General features: G+C 33.3%; 1 protein-coding gene across 4 annotated transcripts in view; it reads right to left on the bottom strand.

Annotated features, from left to right (window-relative positions):
- DYNC2H1 (dynein cytoplasmic 2 heavy chain 1) overlaps positions 1 to 24402 on the bottom strand; it is a 402876-nt gene that overhangs the window by 282139 nt on the left and 96335 nt on the right. For 2 of the 4 annotated variants that reach the window (XM_003923764.4, XM_003923763.4), the window contains exons 48-58: positions 23420 to 23571; positions 22240 to 22384; positions 20766 to 20868; positions 20107 to 20274; positions 14272 to 14402; positions 12870 to 13118; positions 12246 to 12354; positions 8585 to 8698; positions 7301 to 7443; positions 2249 to 2333; positions 328 to 482 (exon numbers count right to left, since the gene is read on the bottom strand). In XM_003923764.4, coding sequence (XP_003923813.1) covers positions 328 to 482; positions 2249 to 2333; positions 7301 to 7443; positions 8585 to 8698; positions 12246 to 12354; positions 12870 to 13118; positions 14272 to 14402; positions 20107 to 20274; positions 20766 to 20868; positions 22240 to 22384; positions 23420 to 23571 — 1554 coding nt within the window. The remainder of the gene's footprint in view (positions 1 to 327; positions 483 to 2248; positions 2334 to 7300; positions 7444 to 8584; positions 8699 to 12245; positions 12355 to 12869; positions 13119 to 14271; positions 14403 to 20106; positions 20275 to 20765; positions 20869 to 22239; positions 22385 to 23419; positions 23572 to 24402) is intronic. The other 2 variants (XM_074400491.1, XM_074400492.1) reach the window with 2 other exon arrangements.

Here is a 24402-nt window from a genome sequence, read left to right as displayed (position 1 = left end):
TATGCCTATTAACAGGGTTTTCTTAATTTCTAAAAATGTTTTCATGTGAAAGAGACTCTTAAACAGAGTACCATAAGCTAGCAAAAACCCATAAATGCCAACCAGTGAAGAAAAGAAATAACCATTGAATAAAAAAAAAAATATATATAAACCATTACTAAAACCTAGAGGGCAATATAGGTAGGAAAGTGAGACTGCATTTCAAGGCTTTTAATACAGTACGTTTATTAATACCAAGTATATGTCACCCACAACACAGCATTGTGATTTACAAAACTCTTATTTCCTATATATAGATAAAATAATTCAAGATTACCAATACTATACCTGCAAATGACTTTGTCTTTTTAATAATTCCTTTTTCTTGCTGCTACTAATGGCAGAATACACATGTAAAAAGGTCATATATCGGCTTGGTGTGGCGCCATATGCTTTACAAGATTCATGGATTAATAAAAATGATTTTAGAAAATCAGGATCAACTAGAAAAAGAAAATAAAAATAACTGATTTCCTAATGTTACTTATTTTACACAAGATACTTCCACGCTACATAATTATAAATATGAGATAGCATCTTCCCTTAAAGATATACAGGCATTTCTAGACAACTATTCACAGCTCCCATCTTCCTTAGGAATATTGAATTCTCTAGCTTTAGTAGCCTCTATTCATCTACTGTTATATATTTCGACGGAACAGCTTCATTGTTATAAGAAAAATAAATCTACATACTGTCATAACATATAAATTGGGACTATATAACATGCACAATAATCCAAAAGTGAGCTAAATACAATCTGCTGAACAGAAAAGCAAAGCACAAAATACATATCCACTCCCACTTGATACAGGGAGAAACAGGACTTCAAAAGCCAAAAAGTTAAGAAGTTCACATTAGGTTTAATACATCCAGGATCAAACACATTATCTTCCTCTCGCTGACACACTTTCTATCTATATTCCCTACCCCAGTAAATGAAATCAATTTCTAATGAATATTCCAAGACAGAACCCCAAGAAACATCCTTGACTCTTCTTTCTTCTTGTGTGCCACAGCCATTACATAATCATCAAGTCTCATTTAGATTACCTCCTAATAGCCACCAAGTCCATTCCTTCCTTCATTCTTACTACCTCTTCCTTGGTTTGGGCCTTCATCATGTCTCTCTTAGATTACTACAACAAACTTCTGAAGAGATGTAATGGCTTTTGGTTTCTCCCTACTACCAATCTATTTTCCAATAACTGAAGAAAGGAATATATAAAGAAATTCCTATTTCTAAAACAAAACTATGGTTAAATCTCTTTCTAAATCTCTCAACAATAGCCTATCACCTGCAGGTTGGAATCCAAACTCCTTAGCATAATGCAGAAGGCTCTTTATTACCTAACCATGCCAACCTTTCCCTCCTTCTTCATCTAGTACTTACTTATACATCCTATGTTTCAGCCCTTTAGACTATTCATAGGTTCGTAATATGCCTGTTTCACTTCTCCAAACCTTTTCCATGCTACTCACTCTAATCAGAATGAGTTTCTTAAGATGCCTGTCTGGGAAATGTCTATTTCCTATAATATCTGCTAGTCAGAAGTTTACTTTCCAATGTATTTCATATAAACTTCTACCATCACTTATCTTGCTACATCAGATATATATAATTCTATCACTGGACTATGAGCTATTAAGTGATCTCTAATATCCAGCTCAGTACATAGTATAAAAAATGTTCCATAAATATTTGATGGTTAAAAAAATAAGTGAATTATGATATAAAAATAAAGATAACAATCAAAATTAATTTGAAGTTACAGAAAATAATGAGAATATTATAGTTAAGAAAAGATTAAGTCCATACTCAAAGAATACAATAAAACTTTTTCATATATAAATTATAGAGTTCTGTGACATATCTAAGTGATAAGCTATTATGAAAAGTTTAGGGTGCTTGCAAAAGACTCTAAACAATTTAAGTAGGTCCTTGAAATCACTTATGTCAGAAAAATAATTTTTAAATTCCTTGGACTCACACAGTAGGTATTCGGTGGGTTCTATGTTAAATGACATAACCATTAATTTTAAAATAAAAAGGACTTCAAAATTTAGTTCACAGCAGAAATCTAATTTTATTACATTTAGCATTATTCAAATTTATAATCATGAATCTTTAATGGATCTGTAATATCAGAAAAGTGGAAATTATTTCATAAATAAAAACCAGATAAAACTGACTTCATCAAAATACTACCTGAATTTTTTTTCTTTTCTTCTTTTCGTTTTTTGTCATTGTGTTTTTCTTCACCACCTGTTTCACTGAATAACATTTCAGGTATCTAAAACATAAAAAGCAAATCACTATGAAAAAGCTTAAGTCCCATATCAGAAGTTAAAAACTTTAACACAAAAAAGTCAGTATTGATTATACTTTCCTTCTAGAATTCATTCCAGACTAAGAGAAAAAAAAATACTGAAATCTTTAGAAGAAATGACTTCCTAGAAAACATTTTGACACATATCAACTATTCGCTGATGGCAAATTAATGCACACTGGGAAAAGCTTACTTGAAATGGTTAGACTACGTGAAAGGAAGGAAATTACAATTTGGATTGAATTAGAAAATAATCACAATGCCATTTAAAAACATATAATAATAAAAATATTTTATTTGGCATAAAACTAGTAAAATGCCTTTATGGCACAATGGAGTAGCAAGGATTTTTAGCTTTCTCAAATAAGAACTAAAAGTAAAAAAAAAAAAAATTTATAATCAATAATTTCATAACTGATCATTCTAAAAAGCGTATTCTCACTATGACTGGCATTTTGCCACTATTGTAAATAAGCAAATACAGTTTCATAAGCAGATATTATTATTAAAGAAAAGGTAACCTTATAAGAATGCTACTTCAGAATATACAAAAGGAGGTTTAGTTTCCTGAAAAAAATTGAAGTAACAATTCTGACATTTTAAATTAAGCCAAACAGCTTCAGTTGCTTTCACCTGATAGAGCTGACATTACCAGCAAGAGGAAACACATGTGATCCAGGTAATTAGGTAAAAAAAATCACTTTTTAAATTTCTCAGAATGAAGAAAAAATGTAAGCTAAAAGAGCTCTTCATTAATGCAGAGTTGAAATGTACCATAATTCTTGAGACAGAGAGATTTCTGACAAAACACTTAAGCCTATGTGAGAATATTTTAAACATATTTTTAACGATAATCTGTTTCTTTGAGAACTCGCTTTCTTTAAAATGGTCTATCCTCAAACAATATCCTACATTAGCAAAGTCTGCCTTCCTGATTTGCCCCAGTTCCTTCACTTGAAATAAAAATAGTACTTTCTAAAGAGTTGAATGGGTATATTTAGGTTATTAATTTGCTTCACTTTCATCTATTACATATTTTCATGTTTCATTCTCATATCTCATATTTTTCATAGTCTCATATCTTTCTCATACATGTTCTCATATATTTCATATATCAATATATTCAGAACATATTACATATATTAACATTTCCTAACATATCCAAAACTGATGGATCCTAACAACCCCTTCAAAATAACTTTCAATTGCTTCTAGTTGCTTATTAAATAAGATTCAAGGTCATGGCACTTAAATGCTTCCCCTCCTTATCTGTCCCCAGTCTGGCTTTTAATAATATTTCCCACAACAATGTTCCACATACTATGTGCAGCAGCCACATGAAGTCTCTGTTTCCCAAACACACCATGCAATATCATGTCTCTAAACCATTGGACCTGCAAGTGAGGCAGTGCCCTCTTGTACTTCATCACTACTTCAAAACCATCCTTGCTAAGCTCCCTAAATTCAGTTTTCATATTATCAGGCTAGTTAAGTAACCACTAACCCTCCTTGCTCCAGGCATCTACCAGTCCAATCATTTCTTCATTCCACAAATAATTTTAGCTCTTGGGTCACTGTCACTCTTCCCAACACAATCCTTGTCTTACTTCTTAATTATTCTTACTTTCAGTATCCATTATAGATAATCCCTCTAGTACCCTCACCTCTCAATTCCTTGAACTCCTCTTCTCCTCTTATCTACCACACTGTTGTCAGCCACTCCCCTACACAGTGACAGTCATATGCTGAGATTTTGTAATTATCATCAAGTGAAATCCTTCCAGTCTCACTTTCAAACATCCCATACTTCCATCACTACACTCCTGTCTTCCCAGTTTACTCTCTTCCAACATAAATCCTAAAACTCCACTGAAACCTACTATCTACCAATTTGACCACCACTTCACTGTCATTCACCATCTTCCTATCCTAATTTACCACCTTACCAACTTAAATTCCATGGTAAATCAAAATAATTATATTCTTATAAATATTCTCAACTCTCTTGCCTTCCATTGTTTTGTCATAATCAAGTAGCGAAGTCCCAATTCTGGTCAAATCTAAGTCACCACCTATTCATGGTCTGCAGCCATGAATGCACCTATGCTTTGAGAAAAAAAGCACAAGTATGTTGTTTGGCCTCTAGAATTCCATGATCACTAACCTCAAGTGAATCCTATCATACTCCATTCGCCTAATCCTTTCCCTTTCACTCTCCAAAAACAACTATTTGCATGTGTTCTTGTATATCTTTAAGCTTCCAAAACCTCCTCCATCATTCTTTCCTTCAGTGGACAGTTTTCCTAATTCACTAAGAAAATAGAAACAATTAGAAAAGAGTATCTCAAACTTTCCAGTACCGTACCTGCCCACCTACTTGGATTTAGCCCCCTCTATTCTGTTTTCTTTCCTCTTATCACAAGTGATTCCTACATTCTCATAGGAAAGGCTAATCTTTAATTCTTTCATTTGTGTACTAGATCCATTTGCTGTGCACTTACTTGATGATATTATTCCATCAATTTTTTCCAGTCTGTTTTGCATCAAATATTTTATTTTTTGCTTCCCTATTAAATCATTCTTAACAGCATAGGAACATGCTATAGTTTGTCTCATCTTTAAAAAAAACAAAAAACAAAAAACAACAACAACAAAAAACATGCCAGGTGCAGTGGCTCATGCCTGTAAGCCTAGCACTCTGGGAGGCTGAGGAAGTTGGATCACTTGAGGTCAGGAGTTTGAGACCAGTCTGGCCAACATGGCAAAATCCCAGCTCTACTTAGAATACAAAAATTAGCCGGACATGGTGTCAGGCACCTGTAATCTCAGCTACTCAAGAGGCTGAGACAGGAGAATCACTTGAAGCCAGGAGGCTGAGGTTGCAGTGAGCCGAGACTGCACCATGGTGCTCCAGCCTGGGTGACAGAGCAAGACTCTGCCTCAAAAAAATAAAATAAATAAATAACTACTTTCAACCCTCCTTCCTCCAGTTACTAACCCATTTCTCTCATCCTTTATACAAAATTCTGTAAAAGAGTTTACCCATATTCATTGTCTCCAATCTTCTCATTCTTTCTGAAACATACTCCAATATGGTTTTTTCCATTACTAACTGCCACTGCTCTATCAAAGTCACCAACGATTTCCATGTTGCTAAATTCAATGGTCAATTCCTAGTCCTTATCTACTTTCATGTGTCATTGTTCCTCATATCTTCTTCCTTTGACATGCTGTTTTCTCTTGGTTTCTAAAATATAATGCTTATCTGGTTTTCTTATTTCCCTAGCAGCTTCTTCTCAATGTTCTTTGTTGGTTCTTCCTCTTCATCTCCCCAGTTTCTTAATGTTCAAGTGTCCCAGGGTTTAGTCTTAGATCACTGCTCTCTTTTGTTTATTCTCACTCTCTTGATGATACCATTCATTCTTATAGCTTTAAATACCACCTACACCCTGATAATTCCTCAAATTTTTTTCTGTATATCTGATCCCTGGAACTCCAGGCTTATATATTCAAATGCCTTCTCAACCTTACAACTTTAATGTCTGGTATCTCATATTTAACACATCTAAAACTGAAGGCCTCATAGTCTCCTCTCAATATGTTTTTCTCAGTCTCCTCTGTCTCAAATGATGGTCATTTCATCCTTCTAGTTGGTCAAGCCAAAATACTTGGAGGTATTGTTGATGCCTGACTTTGTATTACACCTTATTACAGTCTGTCAGCAAATTCTGTTGTTTCTACTGAAAAACATATCCAGAATACAACCACTTCTCACCACCCTACCACTATATCCTTAGTCCAACCTATCCTTTTTTCTCTGGATTACTGCAATCAGTTGTAACTGCTTCAACCATTGCCCTCTATAGTCTACTTTCAACACAAAAACTACAGTAATCCCATTAAAATACAAGTCAGAATAATTTTGTCTGAAAGTATCCAAAGTAAATTAGTTCTCAGGAAAAGGTGAAATCCTATACAGTGTAGTAGTTAACAAAGCTCCGCCCTAACCAGTCTCCCCTTAGTTCTCTCACATCATCTTCAGCAACTCTCCTCTCAACCATTCTGCTCCAGGTGGAGTTGCCTTTTTACTGATCCTCAAAATCATCAGGCATGCTCTCTACCCAGGATATTCACCTAGAAAGCTTTCCCCACAGATATACCTGACAAGAATGTAAATACCATGAGAGCAGAGACTTCTGTCTGTTTTTTATTTTTCCCTCTACTATGTCCCCAACATACAGAACAGTGGTACATATTAAGCAGTCTATAATTACTTCTTAATGAATGCCTCTTATTCATATGGCCTCCTCAAACTAAACTATCTTTCTGTAACTAAAATATTACCTCATCTGTAAACCATGTCTCTTATCTCAAATTACACTCCTTACTCTGAATCATGACAGACATTAAACTATACTTCTCTTATAGAAAAATAAATTAGTAATTGAGAATATGAATATCATTTAAAGAAACAATGTTGAAAATTTATACTTATTCAAATGAAGTAAAATAAGAGGCTTCCAGTTAAGATAGTGCTATGAGTTCACACTTTAACTCATCCCCCTCCAAATACACAGCAGAGCAATGATAATTTTTAAGGATTTAAAAATTATTCAATTGTTAAAATACTTGATATGATTTTTTTTTAAATCTGGAACTGTCTGCAATAGGCTACTTAATTAAAGCCATAAAATTTTAAAGTATTGTTGCCTCTGTAGACCTTAATTAGGAATATGATCCTCAATCTAAAATTCTATATTCAACTAAATTATCATGCAAGAGTAAGAAGAAAATAGATATTTCCAAACATAAGTGATGTTCGGTGCCATAATTAAGGTGATGTTATAACCAACACCAAAGAGAGGTTATGAAAATCAGTAACTTCAAAAATAAAATGTGCTTTTAAAATTTTTAATATATGGTAAACTTACTTTCTTCATACTGCTATCAGACCAACCCTCCATCCACAACACCTGGCATTTCTTATGCAAAGCCGGATTACTCTCGCAGTTTATCATGAAGTTTAAATTTGCAGAATCCATTATCAAGACAACATGCAAGTTTTGTTGAATTCCTAAGAAATATATTTTTTTAAATATTCATGGAAAATTACAAGAATACTCAGAATCAGAAAATCTATATATGGTCTTGGTTAAAGAGATCAAAATTTCTGAAATGAAATAGTAGGAGCTGTTTTTTAAAATGAGCACAATATAAAACAACATTATAATATAATACTTATTTTAGTTAAAAGAACACTTACAAATTTGTGTATGTGCATGTTAAGAAAAAAGATTCAGTAAAACATCCATGAAAAATATGTGTCATAAAGTCTGGATTGTATGATTATTGCCTCATTTTTTGCTTATTTCAATTTTGGATTTCTACAGTGCATATAAAACTGTTTCTATATGAATGAAAGGCTATTTAGTTTTTTTAAACTATGAAGACTGGCACAATCTAAATAGTTCAATAGTCCTCTAAAATAGGAGGTACTAAAGTGGCACTAATTTCACCACATGAAACAAATGAAGCAAGGTAAATATTCCAAAGAACATACTTTCATCATTCCTCTTTGCTAAAATTTTGCTAAGGTGTTGATATGGTTTGGCTCTGTGTCCCCACCCAAATCTCATTTTGTAGTTCCCATAATCCCCACATGTTATGGGAAGGACCTGGTGGGACATGAATCATGCGGTGGGGGCGGGGTCTTTCCCATGCTGTACTCATGATGGTGAAGGGGTCTCATGAGATCTCATAGTTTTAAAAATGGGAGTTTCTCTAGATAAGCCCTCTCTTTGCTTGCTGCCACCCATGTAAGATGTGACTTGCTCCTTCTTGCCTTCTTCCATGACTGTGAGGCCTCCCCAGCCATGTGGAACTGTGAGTCCAATAAACCTCTTTCTTTTGTAAATTGCTCAAAGTCTCAGGTATGTCTTTATCAGCAGTGTAAAAACAGACTAATACAGGTGTTTTTATTATAGGCTAACCTATCAGGTAGTAATGTGTTACCTTCTAAAAGCTCCAAAAAAAGAAAAAGGTATAAATTATTAAAAAATAATTTATACCTTTGCAATCTAATGAGAAAATAAGGCAAATTTTTTTGCCTTATTTAAGATACCTTTGCAATCTAATGAGAAAATAAGGCAAATTCAATGGTATACATTTTACATGAACCAGAGTTTGATTTGATTAATGAATTCTATGTCACTTACTATATGTGAAGTAATTGAAGACTGGTCCAAAAAAACCATCTTGTGAAGCTTGATCTTTAAGAGGCAACAGCAAGGGCTCTAATTCTTCAAGAGTATAGAGTCCAGGAACTTCACCTATAGAAAAATATTACATTTTTCTTTTTAATTTTGGCTATATTACACTAATCCAAAACATTTTAATAAATAATACTTTTTCAATTTTTGTATTTAAAATTCTGCTCTTATTCATCTTTCTTTCTAAAAAGAAACCTTATTTGTCTGAAAACAAACCGCCACAAATCTTCATCTATAGACTTCATTTGATAAAATTCAAACACCTAAGCAAGCCACTCAAAATAGTCATAATCTAGCTATCTGTCTACCTTTACAGGTTCTTTTCCCATCTTTCTCTAAAAGACTTTGTATTCTGGCCTCAATAAACTTGTGTTCCATACATACAGCAAAATATTCTCTCCTCTTGCTGCCCCTTATCTTCCCAATAAATTCTTATCCTTCAAGATGGTTCTTTCCTAATTGCTCTGCCCATGAGCCTTTCTTGACTATCCATATGCTAAGTAAAACACTCTTTCTCTTTCATAATCTATTCAAATACATCACTTTTTAGCACTTATCACATCATTTAATAATAAATTACTTCCTTGCCATCTCCAATTAGTCTCTAAATTTCCAAGGACAAATATTTGATAATGTTCAACATTTAACCTTAGAATATCCTTACCTAAGTATCTAGAACAAAAATATGTGTTACATAAATGAATGAATGAACAGATGAACTTGTACTAGAAATCAGGATAACTGCTCCATGGCCTGCTACTATGCAGGTCAAATCATGACGATGAATAGAATGATGAAAAGCAAATCAAAGTTGATTAAGACTACAACTTTAAGTAGTCTTCAACAAAGACTTAAAGATAGACAGCCTGGAGCATGTCTTGTTCACTTCTACAAATTATAATAGTATTTAAAACTTGGCCCTGCATTTAAGAGGTACTTAATGAATATTTGTTAAGCCAATGTATTTACAATTCACAAGAAACTATAAGATTAAGTGAAAATTCCTTTGCTACATATTCAAAGCAATGCATTCATATAGAGCCCATCACAATCTGATCCCTACTTTTCTTTAGGTTCAATCAGGAGGCACCAGACCACCCCTCAAGCTTGTACATACTCAAACAAACACACACACATAAATCTGCACAATATGTTTTTCTCAAATTTTAGACATTAACTATTTTTGATTCCTTAAATTTAGTAAAAAATGCCAGCTCTACCTACATATTATACACATTAGGGAATAAGAGTTTGAGATAGAAAAAAGATAAAGCCTACTGAATACTTAACTCTGAAAATAAAATGCCAAAATTTGACTTGCAATTTTTACCATTATATCTTGATAATAAAGACCACTTTATCTTAAAAACAATGATTATTGGGCTAGTGCTTATCTCAATGTTTACTTTCAAAAAAGAAAAAAATCTGTTTCTGGTCTCTTTGTCAGCCAAAATGAACAATTTCTCCATCTAGTGACAATTTAAGCAATATACAGGAATGTGCTCCTTAAATATCAAAAGATGTTCTTTAAAACAGCCACAAACACTCTAAGTCTACTCAAGTACTACTACTTTCACTAAGTCATTATCCCTCAATTCTTCAACAGAAATCAATCTACCACTTGTCTAATTAGACAGTCCTGGCTGTATTTCTCATTTGGGCACTAATGTATAGATATCACATATTATAAATTAAATGTTTTATTTAACCAAATCTGTTAAATTCTGAATAAAATTTCTCCTCAGAGCACTGGCATGATAAAAAGCAAGTATTTATTAAAAACTGAGTTGAAGATGAGTTCATATAACTTTGTCCTTGGATGCCCACAATTATACTGTCCATAGAATTGCAACTAGTTTTTAAGAAGATTTATTTTGTACTTAAATAACAAAATACTCTTGATCCAAGTTTAAAACTAAGCTACCTCCTCCCAGTCACTAACAGTGATTACTCACAGAAACTTTCTAATAAACTTCAGAAATTCTTCAAAAAAAGGAAGAAATATAGAAATTTGCAAGTATCCTCCTGGGAAAACATGAAAAGGTCAGATAACACCATAGACAATTGGAGAGTACCACAATTTGCTGGGGACAGAGCCACAGCAGAAGAGTAGCGACAGTTAAGAAGTTGAGGTTGCAGAGAATCAATTAGGGAGTCATAATAGCCAAATGATACTCCCACCCCTACCCCAGAGATTCTAATATAATGAGTTTAGGGTAATAGCAAATAATTTGTTTTTAGTTGTTGTTTTTAATTATCTAAGTGATTCTAATGTGCAATTAGGGGTGAGAAATACTGAGGAATACAAATGGACAGTGCTTCATGTTATATCTCAGAGGAAAAACAAGACTCAAAACTATCTCAGAGGCAAAATGTAAGTAATGATTTTCAAACCATAAAATCCTGAAAACATAAAACAATAAATGTCTCTATAATCCATAGAATTCCAGATATATAGAGAGCCCATTTAGCCATAAATTTCTAGAAAGTATTTGTTTTAAGATAGTCCTCTTTCAAGTGGTATTTTTCTATTATACAGATGCATACTTAAAGTAATTATAAGTTCCTTTTTTTCCTTAAAAATAATTTTAATTTCAACTTTTAAAAAACAAGATTACTGGCCAGACGCAGTGGCTCACACCTTTAATCCCAGCACTTTGGGAGGCCGAGGCAGGAGGACCACAAGGTTAGGAGATCGAGACTATCCTGGCCAACATGGTGAAACCCCATCTCTACTAATAATATAAAAATTAGCTGGGCATGGTGGTGTGCGCCCGTAATCCCAGCTACTCGGGAGGCTGACTCGGGAGGCTGAGACAGGAGAATCACTTGAACCCAGAAGGTTGGGGTTGCAGTGAGCTGAGATCGCACTGCTGTACTCCAGCCTGGAGACAGAGCAAGACTCCATCTCAAAAAATAAAAATAAAAATAAACTTTTTTAAAAAACAAGATTACTTACTACTTGATTTGTAACACTCAACTAAAGAAAGAGAATGTGCATTTTTCCAGGTTAATGAATGCAGCTATATTCCAGACACATGAAATGCAGGCACTTACGTGTAGAATTCTGTGGAATTCCATATATCTGGAATATATGTATATTCATATATACATACTAAGACTATACTATTATATAGTTATACAATCATGTCACTACTGATAGCAAGGTTCTATCAAATTTTTGTTATTACAAATTATGCTACCTATTTTCTTATATACTAGCTCTTTTATTTCTGTGGGTTAAATTCCTACAGATAATATAATGGTACATCAAAGAGTATGGCACAGCTTTTAATAAGTCCTGATGGACAATTTTCTCAAAGGTTATAACAGATAATAACCCAGCAAATGTATACGTAACAGTCAATTTTTCGGAACATTCATCAATACTCAACATTAACAATAATTTTTATATGTCTCAAATCCTATGTTTTATGAAGATAGAGTCTCTCATTTCTCTTGCCATGAGCATGTTAAACACCATATCACCTAAGTAAGAACTATGGCAAAAGTTCTCCGAAACAAAGTAAATTTTGCACAAGATAATTTTACTTACAATTTTTACGTTATTATTTTTATTTTCTTTAAATAGAAACTATTCACTTGCCTGAGGACAAAAGGCTATTGATCATCTCCAAAAACGCAGGATATACAAACTGGTAATCCTCAAGAAGTAAAACTACCTGCTGTGCTTCAATTCCTGCAAGATGCAGCACCTGCAAAATAAGAAAATAATTTTTCAGTACCCTTTAAGTATTTTTGGCACAGTTAAAAATTAACATGCTATATGTAAAGTATGTCAGTATCATGTGTTTATTCATTTATTTATATTTCAGTAATCAAAAATCAAACTTTGCCCATATAATTTGGAAAGTAAATCCAACCCATAAGTAAATACTAATTATTTTACAGCTAGGCCACTAAAATTAAAACAAGCAGATCATTTTTATCTCTACCCACATATTTCCTATGTAAATTCCATCCTTCTGTTTATCATTCATGACTATCTAACATCCCATAGCCTGGAGTATCTGGGTCCTAGAAATTCTAATAGTATTCTCTTTCCTGTCTGTACACAAAAATATGATTTTCAAATAATCTTTGAAAAAATTAACTAAATTAAAATAAAGACTATATTGTATAATAGAGAATTAAAGGCCTTTAAAGATGTGTAGGAAAAAAACCAATGTAATCTTAAACCAAATAAAGCTAAAGAGAGTGAGCAACTCACATGTTTGAGATCATTTTTGAACTGCTTCAGTTCATATCCTCTGGAAATCTTTGGAGAAAACAGGACCGCTCCATGCATGTGACTGACTAAAGAAGTGATGGTCCGACGACCTACACCACTGCGTCCTGCTAACAGAAGTGAACCTCCAGGGAAACTCAGCACTCTATCTATCCTAGACATATACTCCAGGACTTCGTGGAAAAGTAAAATGTCTAAATTCTGGTTATCTCGTCCGTAATGAATAAGACCCTTTTAAAAAATCAGAATATGTTATAGTTAATATAAGCCCTAATTACATAATAAAAATGTTACTTCTCTAAATTAAAATATTATATTTTTGATACAATCAAGAAAAAAGGTGAAGTGACTATATGTCATCTCATACTCAATATTTTATATATCCAGTAAGCTTGCTTTATTGGCACTCTCTAAGGAAAACTTGTGTCAAACAAGTTCAAGGGTTCATGAAAATCAGTTACTTTTGGACACTACTACACTAGTAAAAAGCAGCATGAGATAACAGGTTAATTATAAAGCTTTAAAATTGCTCAAATTTTATTAGTTATGAATCAGTGTGCATAGACCACAAAAAAAATCTCCAAACTCTAGAAACCAAGTGCCTAAAAAATCTTTTGTGAATGTTTTTTCTTTCACACTGCTTGGGAATGAATCAAAAGGTAACACAGGTACCATGCTCTACCAGGGACTACATGATAGGGTGTAGGAAGAGAGAAAGGACAATTAGACTTTACATTCTTAATAACTTTCAATACTTCAAAACTTTGCAACATCCATTCCAGACGAATCAGTTTACCAGACCATGAAACAATGTTTCCTGATATAAAATCCACAGTAACATTCAATATAAATATTAATTTTTAAAGGAATCATTTGCAATACTGTTCCTTCTTCTTGATTATAACTAAACTTTAAAAGAGAAAGAAACTCTCTAGGATAGTGCAACTCAAAGTTTCAGTAGACCAGTGCATCAGCATAATCTGGTAGCCTATTAGACATCTGGACTATCTGGGTCACCTGGTGAATTTGACACTTAGGGAATGAGACTCAGGAATCTGCGTCTTTTCTAAATCTCTACATGATTCTAATGCTGTCTAAACTTTGACAAGTACTGCTCCAGAGTAATTTCCTGATTAATATTAGACCTCATTAATATTTCCAACATGATACCTTTGCCCAAAATTATCTTAGATTTTACACATATCTATGTAAGTACATGCACATCTCATTACATCTGCCACAATGGACTAAAAGCCAAAAGATAACAATCAGCTTTGCCTATTCTACAATCTGTCATATTCATGCCCTCAAAATCTTTACAACAAATATTTTTAAAAGACTATAATGACCAAATTCCAGTTACAACTCATGATTCATATTATACCTTTTTAATAACATCCTTGAGATCAGCAGAGTTTAGTTTTCCAAGCGGTCTTCCATGTGGAGGTAATGGTTGCCCTGGGGCTGCTCTTGTTCCTGAATTATGCCGAGCTCCCCATGTAACATAGAAACTATCTGCAGAAATAAACGATATTTTTACTTTATATACATTACTTTCAATGCGAATTCAACAAATACATTGCTTACTAAACAATTTTAAGTTAATTAATCCAGATAAGATCATCCCTAGCAGGGCAAAGGCAAAATACTTTAAAATGTACATTGTAAGGTCAATAAAATCAGGTGAAATACAATGACAGAGCCAGGTAAGGTGGCCCACGCCTGCAATATCACACTTTTGGAGGCCAAGGCAGGAGGATCACTTCAGCCCAGGAGTTCAAGGCCAGCCTAAGCAACAAAGCAAGACTCCTATCTTTACAAAAAATTTAAAATTTAGCAGGTGTGGTGGCATGCACCTGTGGTCCCAGCTACTTGGGAAGCTAAGGCAGGAGGATCACTTGAGCCCAGGAGCTTGAGGCTGCAATCAGAGGCTGCCATCAGCCATGATTGCACCACTGCACTACAGCCTGGGCAACAGATTGAGACCTATCTCAAAAAAAATAAATAAATAAAAAGAAATAAAAAGACCTTCAATTGCAATATCAAACTCTACCTGAAAAGTGGTGGACAGCATCACTTTGCCCCTCACTACTTTCTCCCAAAATGAACTGGTTTCCTTCTACCTTTCTCCTACTGTTCCCCACTTTCTACTCTCAGTTTGTCCCATTTTTCTTCTTCCTCAGAATCTATATAAAATTTCTAAGTTAAAAACACCTCGCATAAAACTGGCAAATTAAAACAATCTCAAAACTCTCCTTGAGAAAGAATACAGATGTATTAATACCAAAGAGTCCTAATGTTTAAAAGAAAAATTAACGAAATTTTAATTGGAAAACAAAAATCCCCAATATTCCTTTACATCTTCCTATAGCAGTGTTCCTGTTAACATACAAGGAAAGTCTATTCACCATTCTATTGAACTTTTCCTTCCCAACTCTTCTGGGAGACTGTTCCACCAAGCATCCTTGTCACATGCTCAGTTCTACACTTCCCTAAAATAACAACCTTGCCTTCCCTGGACCCAAGCTACTTCATGTTCTCCCTACTTTCACCATCACATTTTTTATATTATTTTCTATCTGTACAGACTACTATACTAAAACTCTTATTTGGGAACAATAATATTGTCATAATCTCCAAATCTAAATCTTCTTTGCAATCATTACCCCAACACGAGCTATGTGAATCTCTTCTTTTGCACTTGGATGTATATTACCCTACTTATCATGCCACAACTACCAGTCCTTTTCAGTTTTCTGCTTTATCCCTTATATACTGATATTTCCTGGGGTCCAATTTCAGCCTTCTAGTCTCTTAATTCTAAAACTTCTCCCCAAATCATTTCATCTTTTTTGTCAATTAAATTATCAACTATTTATATACCAAAAGCTCACCTACTACTTATCTTTAGGCAAAACTCCTACGTACTAGGCTAGTCCTGTATTTCCAATTGCTTGATAGACATATAATTCATGCATTTATTCACTCAATACTTACCGAGGTGGTGCCTGCCTGTAATACTTGAGATAAGTATTGAGTAAGACAAACATGATTCCTATATCCTCATAAATGATCAATTCTATGTAGATTTCCAAAAGACACTAAAAAGGATTGCAAACATTCAAACACATGTACAAAACTGAACTATTATCCTCACATCTCATCATTTCTTACTTGGACTACTGCACTAGCCTCTTACCTTATACCCCTGCTATAAGCCTCTGCATCCTCAAGTACATCCTCACTACTACTAGAGTAGCACATACAAAAACAAAGCCTGATTGTGCCACACCACTCCAATATTACATATAGCTTTTCATTTCCTAAAACAAAACAAAACACCAAACTCCCAAACTCCTAATGATGGCCCTCTACAATCTGGCTTCACTGACTGCTTGAATCTTCTAACTCCCTCTGTACCATATACTCTAGCTTTCTCAAGCCTCTGTTTCATTCTTGTCTGGAATATCCTTTGCTTACTATATTCATCCTTTAAAACACAGTTTGAGCACTTACAAGTGTTTTAACAAATTTAAAACTTAGGTATAAATTAGGTATAAATCTAACATAATGTATAATGCTTGAATACTAAAACTATACAACACTGATGAAAGAAAGCAAAGATCTAAATAAATAGAGGGATTAAATAAATGGAGAAAATGGGAAGACTCAACAGAGAAAAGATGTCTATTCTCTCCAAACCAATATACAGATTTAAGCAATTCCTATTAGAATCTCAGCAACATTATTTACGGATACAGAAAATATTATTCCAAAATCTATATGAAAAGACAAAGAAACAGAAATAGCTAAAATAATTTTGAGAAAGAAGTCTAAAGGAGGAGGAATCAGTCTAAACCAATTTCACAATTTTTATAGTAGCTAATCAAATCAGTGTGGTACTGGCAGAAGGACAGATTCATACATCAATGGAGAACCCAGAAATAGACCCACGTTACCAGTTTTTGACAAAGCTGCAAAAGCAATTCAGGCAGAAAGATAGCCTTTTCAAGAAATGATGCTGGAGCAAATAAACATCCATAGGCACAAAAATAAACCTTGGCCTAACTCTCATTCACATTATAGAAATTGACTCACAATGAACCACTGATTCAAATGTAAAGCATAAAACTATACAACTTTTAGGGAAAACACAGGAGAAAATATTCAGAATCTATGGCTAGACAGAATCCTTAAACTTGACATCAACAGATCCGTACAATGAAAAATGGTAGGTTAGGCTTCACAAAATTATATAAAAACTTTTTCTTTTATCTATGAAAGACCCTGTTAAGGAGATGAAGAGATAAGCTATTGACGGAATATATTTGCAAAACATACATCCAACAAAGGACTGATATCTCTAATATATATATTCTCAAAACTCAACAGTAACAAATCAAACAATTGCTGGGCATGGTGGCTCACACCTATATCCCCAGCACTTTGGCACACTGAGGTGGGTGGATCATTTGAAGTCAGGTGTTCAAAACCAGCCTAACCAACATGACGAAACCCAGTCTCTACTAAAAATACAAAAACTAGCTGGGCAAGGTGGTGCCTGCCTGTAATTCCAGCTACTCGGGAGGCTGAGGTAGAACAATCACTTGAGCCCAGGAGGTGGAGGTTGCAGTGAGCAGAGATTGTGTCACTGCACTTCAGCTTGGGAAACAGGGCAAGACTCTGTCTCAAAAAAAAAAAAAAAATCTGATTAGAAAATAGGTAAAAGACATGAAGACATTCCATCAAAGAGGAGATGCAAACAGCAAATATTACACAAAAAGATGTTCAACCTCACTAGCCATTAGCAAAGTGCAAATTAAAGCCACAATGACATATCATATCTATAGACACTCAAATGAATGGCTAAAATACAAAATAGTGACAACACCAAATGCTGGCAATAACAAGGAACAATATTTCTATAAAAAACAACCTGTTAGTTGCTTAAAAAACAAAGCATGTAAGTATCACACAATCCTGCAATTGCACTCCTGAGCATTTATTCCAGAAAAACAAATATGTATGTTCACATAAAACCCTGTACAAGAATACCCATAGCAGCTTTATTCCTAATAGCCAAAAACTGAAAACAACCCAGATATCTTTCAACAGATGAAAGGTTAAAGAAATAGTAGTATATCCATATGATGGATTAAAAAGCAATAAAAAGAAATGAACTATTGAAACACGACAATCTGCATGTCTCTCCAGAGAAATACGTTGAGTCAACATAACTTTCTTGAAATGACAAAATCAAAGAAACAACGGATTAGTGGTTTCCAGGAGATGGGAGAGAAGTAAGTATGGCTATAAATGTGTCACATTATAGATCCTGTGGTGATATAACTGTTCTGTATCTAAACTGTATAAATGTCAATATCCTGGCTGTGATGCTGTGCTGTAATTTGGCCAGATAATACCACTGAGGGAACCTATATAAAAGGTAGATGTGTTCTCTCTGTATTAATTCTTACAACTGCATATGAATCTATAATTATCTCAAAAATAAAAAATTGAATTTAAAACGTTTAACTACCACTGTTTCAACTGACTAGCCTTAAAAAAAAAAGTTCCAAGTAACTTTCTAGAACTAATCTCCATCTCTTCTACAACCCTACTATCCAGGATTTATCTCAAACATACTCAGAAAAACTATATTAATTCTAAAACATTCCATACTCCATTGTAATTATCATTTTAATCATCTACTTCCACAAACCTTTGTGGCATCTAACTACACTAACAATAGTTATCATTGTAGGCAAAGATTTTTATATCTGTTTCTGTCATTAGATGACAGTCTTCTTAAGGCCAAGAATGTATCTAGTTTATTTTTATGTTTCCAGAATTAAATTTTTCTTAATTAGCTAATCTTTCAATATGTGAAAATCCTATATGCCTAGATATAATACACGTCAAACCTGTATTTTTAAAGAAAGCCCTTCACTGAAGAGAAAAATGCCAAAAAAGGACATATTTTATTTACTGAGTCTTACATAAGAGACTCTGAAAGACACCAAACTCTTCAGAGGATTCAGACACCCAATTAGGTGACAGTACTACCTTATGCCCAAAGAATATGCCACTTTCTTTGCAAAAACAGACAGTATTGACTCAATTTTCAGAATAAGAAAAATGGCACCACTTAAGAACCTAAGCCTCTCCACACTAAACCATGCAAACTACAGGCCATAATGACATAAACCTTCAATCAAAGTTAAGCAAACTCTGAACTATTAATATTATCAGGCTTCTCTCAACATTTCATCCTTCTTGAAGTTTTTCTTGAACTCATTTCCTGATTCAAAAACTCAGGAGAATCTAGAAAATTCCTTCTGTCAATCTAAACATCTTTCCTACCTTTAAGATTCTCTTTAGGATATGTAGTCATGGATCTCAAACCAATATCAAATCTACAAAGGTACAATATACCAAATGCATATGTTGGTATAGAAGTAATTGTGGTTTTGCCATTAAAAGTAATTGGATAAAATATATTTGTTATATAAAATATTTTTGAAGCCCAGCTTTATCCTCTGAAAAAATAAGCAGATTTTGTGGCCTGACAGCAGTTTTATTAGGAAATATTTTCATATTGTAATCTTCTTTTAACAAAAAGCCCTTTCACCAGGTTGACTTTCATATTACATACATTACTCCCACAGTAGTTTTCAAAATGCAAACTGGTTATTAAACAGTAATCGTCGCAAATGCAACACAGCTGCTTTGACTGAATGGTGTTACACTTTCTTTACAATAACAATAGATGAAGACCTAACAAGTAAAAGCATATGTAAGTTCTATGCTAATGACATTATAGGTAGTGACAGGAATAAGCATAGCCATTGTTCTTAGGTAAAAGGTCATACATAACAATCAAATATGGATTTTCCCAATGATCTTCATGTTTTATATACATGTAACTGTTTTTCAAAAAAAAAAAAAAACTAATTAAAATAATCTTGCATTGCCAATGTAAAACAGTACGGCCTGAACTCCTTTCTTCTAAGGAGAAAATTATTGCCATTATATTTTGTTTGAAAAATGATTACTGAAATCCAGCAAAAAGGACTGAGCAGTACCTTATCAAAAAATTAATATTAAAATTATTCAAAGTTTTTATTTGTTTAGAGCTATAAAATTATGCTACAGATAAGAAAAATAATTCTAAAATCCTTATAACAGTTACATATTTGCATAAGCTCTATTATATTACCTGACATATTGTCTAATATGTCTGAGCCCCAATCTGCTTGAAATACTGATGTTAAAATGATGTCAAATAAATGAAGTTCCTTTGCACCAACAATTTTGTCACGAAATAAGCGCCGTGCTTCATATGCTACAATTTCTAACACATAATCTAGTGGATGGTTTGAGGATCCTGGAAAATGCAAAATTTTATTTAATTGGAATAAAATGATTTTTAAATAATCTGTTTAACATAATATGAGTAAGAAATAGCAGGCATCTACATACCATATTTTTGGCATCAGATAAATGGAGGAAAGGAAAAAAAGTTAAAATTCATTTTTTTAGTAAGTTGGTACATGTTTGTGATTACTTAAAGGCTACATTAAATACTACATCTCTAGGTGTTCAATAAAAACATTTCCAGAAAGCGTACTAAATATGTTTTAGCTCAAAAATAATGATTTCATTTTTCCCAAAAGAAAGTTGTAATAGTGACAATCATAAATAGTTTGGAAAAAGAAATATATTATAATTTTAATACTAATATTTCTATTTAATAATATAATTTGTGATATATACTCTTATCTATTACAAATACAACCTATAGCATAAATGTGCACAGACACACACACACACACACACACACACACACACAAACAGATATACACTAGCAAAACTCACCTCCTTCTAAATCATATCTAAATAAGCCAAGAACCCATTGGGTAAGAATGCAAGGAGTAAAGAAATAGTGACTATAATCATCAACTGTAAATTTGGCCCGCACCTGAAAAAGAAAATACAATAAACGATCTTTCTACTGTCTTAAATATATAATCATGTTGTAAATTTTTCAGTCATCTTAGACTCAGAGGAATACCACTTTCTATCTGATTTTCAATATAATTGACTTCATTAGTTATCTTTATATTATATTTTATGCACTTAAAACATTATTCTAAGAAGAGTTCGTAAACTTCAACAGATGGCCAAATGTTGTCCATGAAAAAGAAAAAAAAAAAGGTTAAAAAGCCCTGCTGAACATAGAAATTCAATAAAAACAAACCTAACCTTTAAATATGATGATTGCAATTTCAAGGTATTTGCGGTCTAGGTAAGACCCATTTTTTAATGCTGGGTCCCATTAGAATAACTTATGTTCAAGAATTCACTGAACAAATCAAAGTATTTCTCTTCAATATACAACCAACCGATAAAAAACCTGTCGTTTCCTCTCTACAGACAGAGCCATTACTCTTATTCTGATCTTGATTACTTAACATCTTTATTTTTTTAAAAAAAGGAATTTCTTCCTTTTAAACATATCCCCACTTCTACTCTAATATTATAAAGAGCATCTTCCACAAACATGTCCATAACTTGTATATGCTATTCCCTTTATCTAAGAAGACATTCTTTTACCTCCAGCTACTTGCTGAATTTTCATTATTCAAAACTCAGATCAAACTTCACCTCCTCCTTAACAACTAATATATACAACAAAGCTACTTACTCTTCCTCTGTGCTAACTCTGTAACCTGGACAAACTGTTATTGCTACATTTATTACACTGCATTAATAGTTTATTTATATAACTCGGTCCTTCATTAGACTGTAAACTTTCAGTGAAAAGACACTAAGTCATCTTTAGATCCCTAAGACTACCACTGGCAGGAAAACATGCTCAACAAATGTTTTGTGCATCCTCAAGTCCTGCTTTCAAGTATCTTTCCCATTTCATCTAGGAAGTATACTTTAGACATTTCCTCACAGTTAGGAAGAAAGAAAGAAACATCAAAGACTACTCTCAGGTTTGAAGCCTGGAAGACATAAACTGATAAAAGTCAGGAAAAAGATCTGGTTTTGGAAAGAAGATAAACTCAATTCTAAATATGCTAAATTTGAGCTGACAACAGAATAACCAACTACCACAAATTCATTCACTCAACAAATATTGAGTGCCTATTAGTAACTGTGCCATGGAAATAACAGTGAATAAGGCACATACAGTACCTGTCTTCATAGAGTTACTCTCTAGTAGAAAAGTCCAATAAACAGGGAAGTAAAGCTGGGTAGCAACACAGAGGTCAGAATTAAAAGTAGACCTTTAGGAATGACAATAATAGGCATGAAAGCTACAATTTAGATCCATATCTACCTGTTCATACACTTGTACCATAGATCCTGCTAAAAGATAAATTTTTGAAGGAGAACCCCAAATAGAATGATTCTTCAGATTTTTGTGTAGAACTGGTTCCAAATAGGCTCCATAAATCGTTTGTAACTGCTCTCTTTCTGGGTAACTATAAAAAGGCATATAAGAAGAAAGCTGAAATAAATCAATATTCCAAATTATTTCAATGTTAAGTTACAGCAGTGGTTTTCAAACTGTGCTGCTCTGAGACCTACATTATCTCCAAAGCTTACCTAGGGCTGAAGACTAAGCCCATCACCCCCATCCATTCTCTTTTCAACCAAATTAGATCCCGAAATATCTATTGTCAAATATCAGAAAGTGTTAGAGAATGCAGAAGAAATTATTTTAAAACATAATTGTTTAAAAAACACTGATCTTTAGAAAAGATGAAAAGGAAATTTTATTTTCCAAAAGCATTTCTAAGTTACATAAAGCCTGTACACAAGGCAGTAATCTACCTTAAAACTATAAAAGTAAAACTAATACAACAAATAAACTCAATCCCTTTCTACCAAACCAAAATGTATTTCAACCTGGTTTAATTGGCAGCAGGCACATTTCTAGGAAAAAAAAATGTTAGTTGATGGAGTACAATTAGCACAAAAGTATACAAATAAAGTTTTGAAATATTCAAATATTTGCAATGTAATAAAATGTATATTAAATATAAACAGAGGAGATATTACCATAATCTCTGTAACAATTATGGACCATGGAGATAAATTAGCATAATGCCATCAACCATTAAAATGACCTGATTCTCCCTTGTTCAGATTCAAATTCTCTTTTTGTTGTCTTGATAAATTTGATTGTATTTTTGTTTTATGAACTGCATAAAACATTTAAACCTAAAATCCACCATTCAGATTCCTGAGATTGACATTTTGGGACACAGACTATACAAAACAGTTTTGTTTTATTTCCTGTCACACTTCTCACAAATATGATGCTTTAATTAAAGCTTTTATCATCCTGAATTATTGCCTATATTTCAAGAAGGGTAGGAAAAAATATCAGAGATTAAGTTTGACCATTTTTATATTCTACATTTTAAAGTATTATTAACAAATACTTTTAATAAAATTCAATTATATATGATATCTTCCCAAATAAAAGAAATTTGAAACACAAAGATACATACTCTATAGAACAAAGACGAACAATGGAAGTAAATCTGGTAGTAAGTTTATGTCTTCCCAGTCTTCCTCCAGCTGACATAGAAGCCACAATTTGAATATTTTCTAGACCAACCCATTCCAAATTTTCATCATAAAATCCTTGATATGTCAACACCTATTTGAAAATAAGTATATTTTAAACATTTTATACCTAAGCTTTCCTAATCATGATGAAGGATATTTTTGCCTAAGTTTCAATTATTTCCAAATGCAATCATCATCTACCTAACTCAAGATTTTAACATTAAAAGATATCTTGGCCAGGAAAGGTAGTTCACGCCTGTAATCCTAGCACCTTGGGAGGCTGAGGCAGGCGGATCACCTGAGGGCAGGAGTTAGAGACCAGCCTGATCAACCTGGAGAAATCTCATATCTACTAAAACTACAAAAAAAAATTAGCCAGGCATGGTAGTGCATGCCTGTAATCCCAGCTACTCGGGAGGCTGAGGCAGGAGAAAAGCTTGAACCAGGAGGTGGAGGTTGCAGTGAGCTGAGGTCACGCCATTGTACTCCAGCCTGGGTAACAAGAGTGAGATCTATGACTGTTAGCTAAATTATCCCAGCGTTTAAAATGCTTTTCTCTCTAATAAACACTAAAATTCTGATGGTATTATCAATCAAGTAGCCATTAGTCTAGAAAATGAAAGTATCAGAAAAAATATGAGAAAAATATTTTGGCTTTTTTCTGTAAATATTTTATCGTATTCTGCAGTTACACAGTAAAGCTAAATTTGGACCTGTATCATAATAAACTCTATGAATTTAGTTTCTAATGTGATGTAAATAACATAAAGAAAAAATATATTTTACACTGATTCAGGATATGTGATCTCAAATCCTTATAAAGGCAAAATGGGGACTAATGGGTTAAAGCAGCCAGGAAAAAAAAAACATGACCAAGTCTAACTGCTGTCGGAAGAATGCATACTTTAAAACATGAAGCAAA

Source organism: Saimiri boliviensis, chromosome 6, assembly GCF_048565385.1.
Source record: "Saimiri boliviensis isolate mSaiBol1 chromosome 6, mSaiBol1.pri, whole genome shotgun sequence".
In the NCBI taxonomy this organism is placed as follows: Eukaryota; Metazoa; Chordata; class Mammalia; order Primates; family Cebidae; genus Saimiri; species Saimiri boliviensis.
This window is presented reverse-complemented; position numbering and strand designations above follow the sequence as displayed.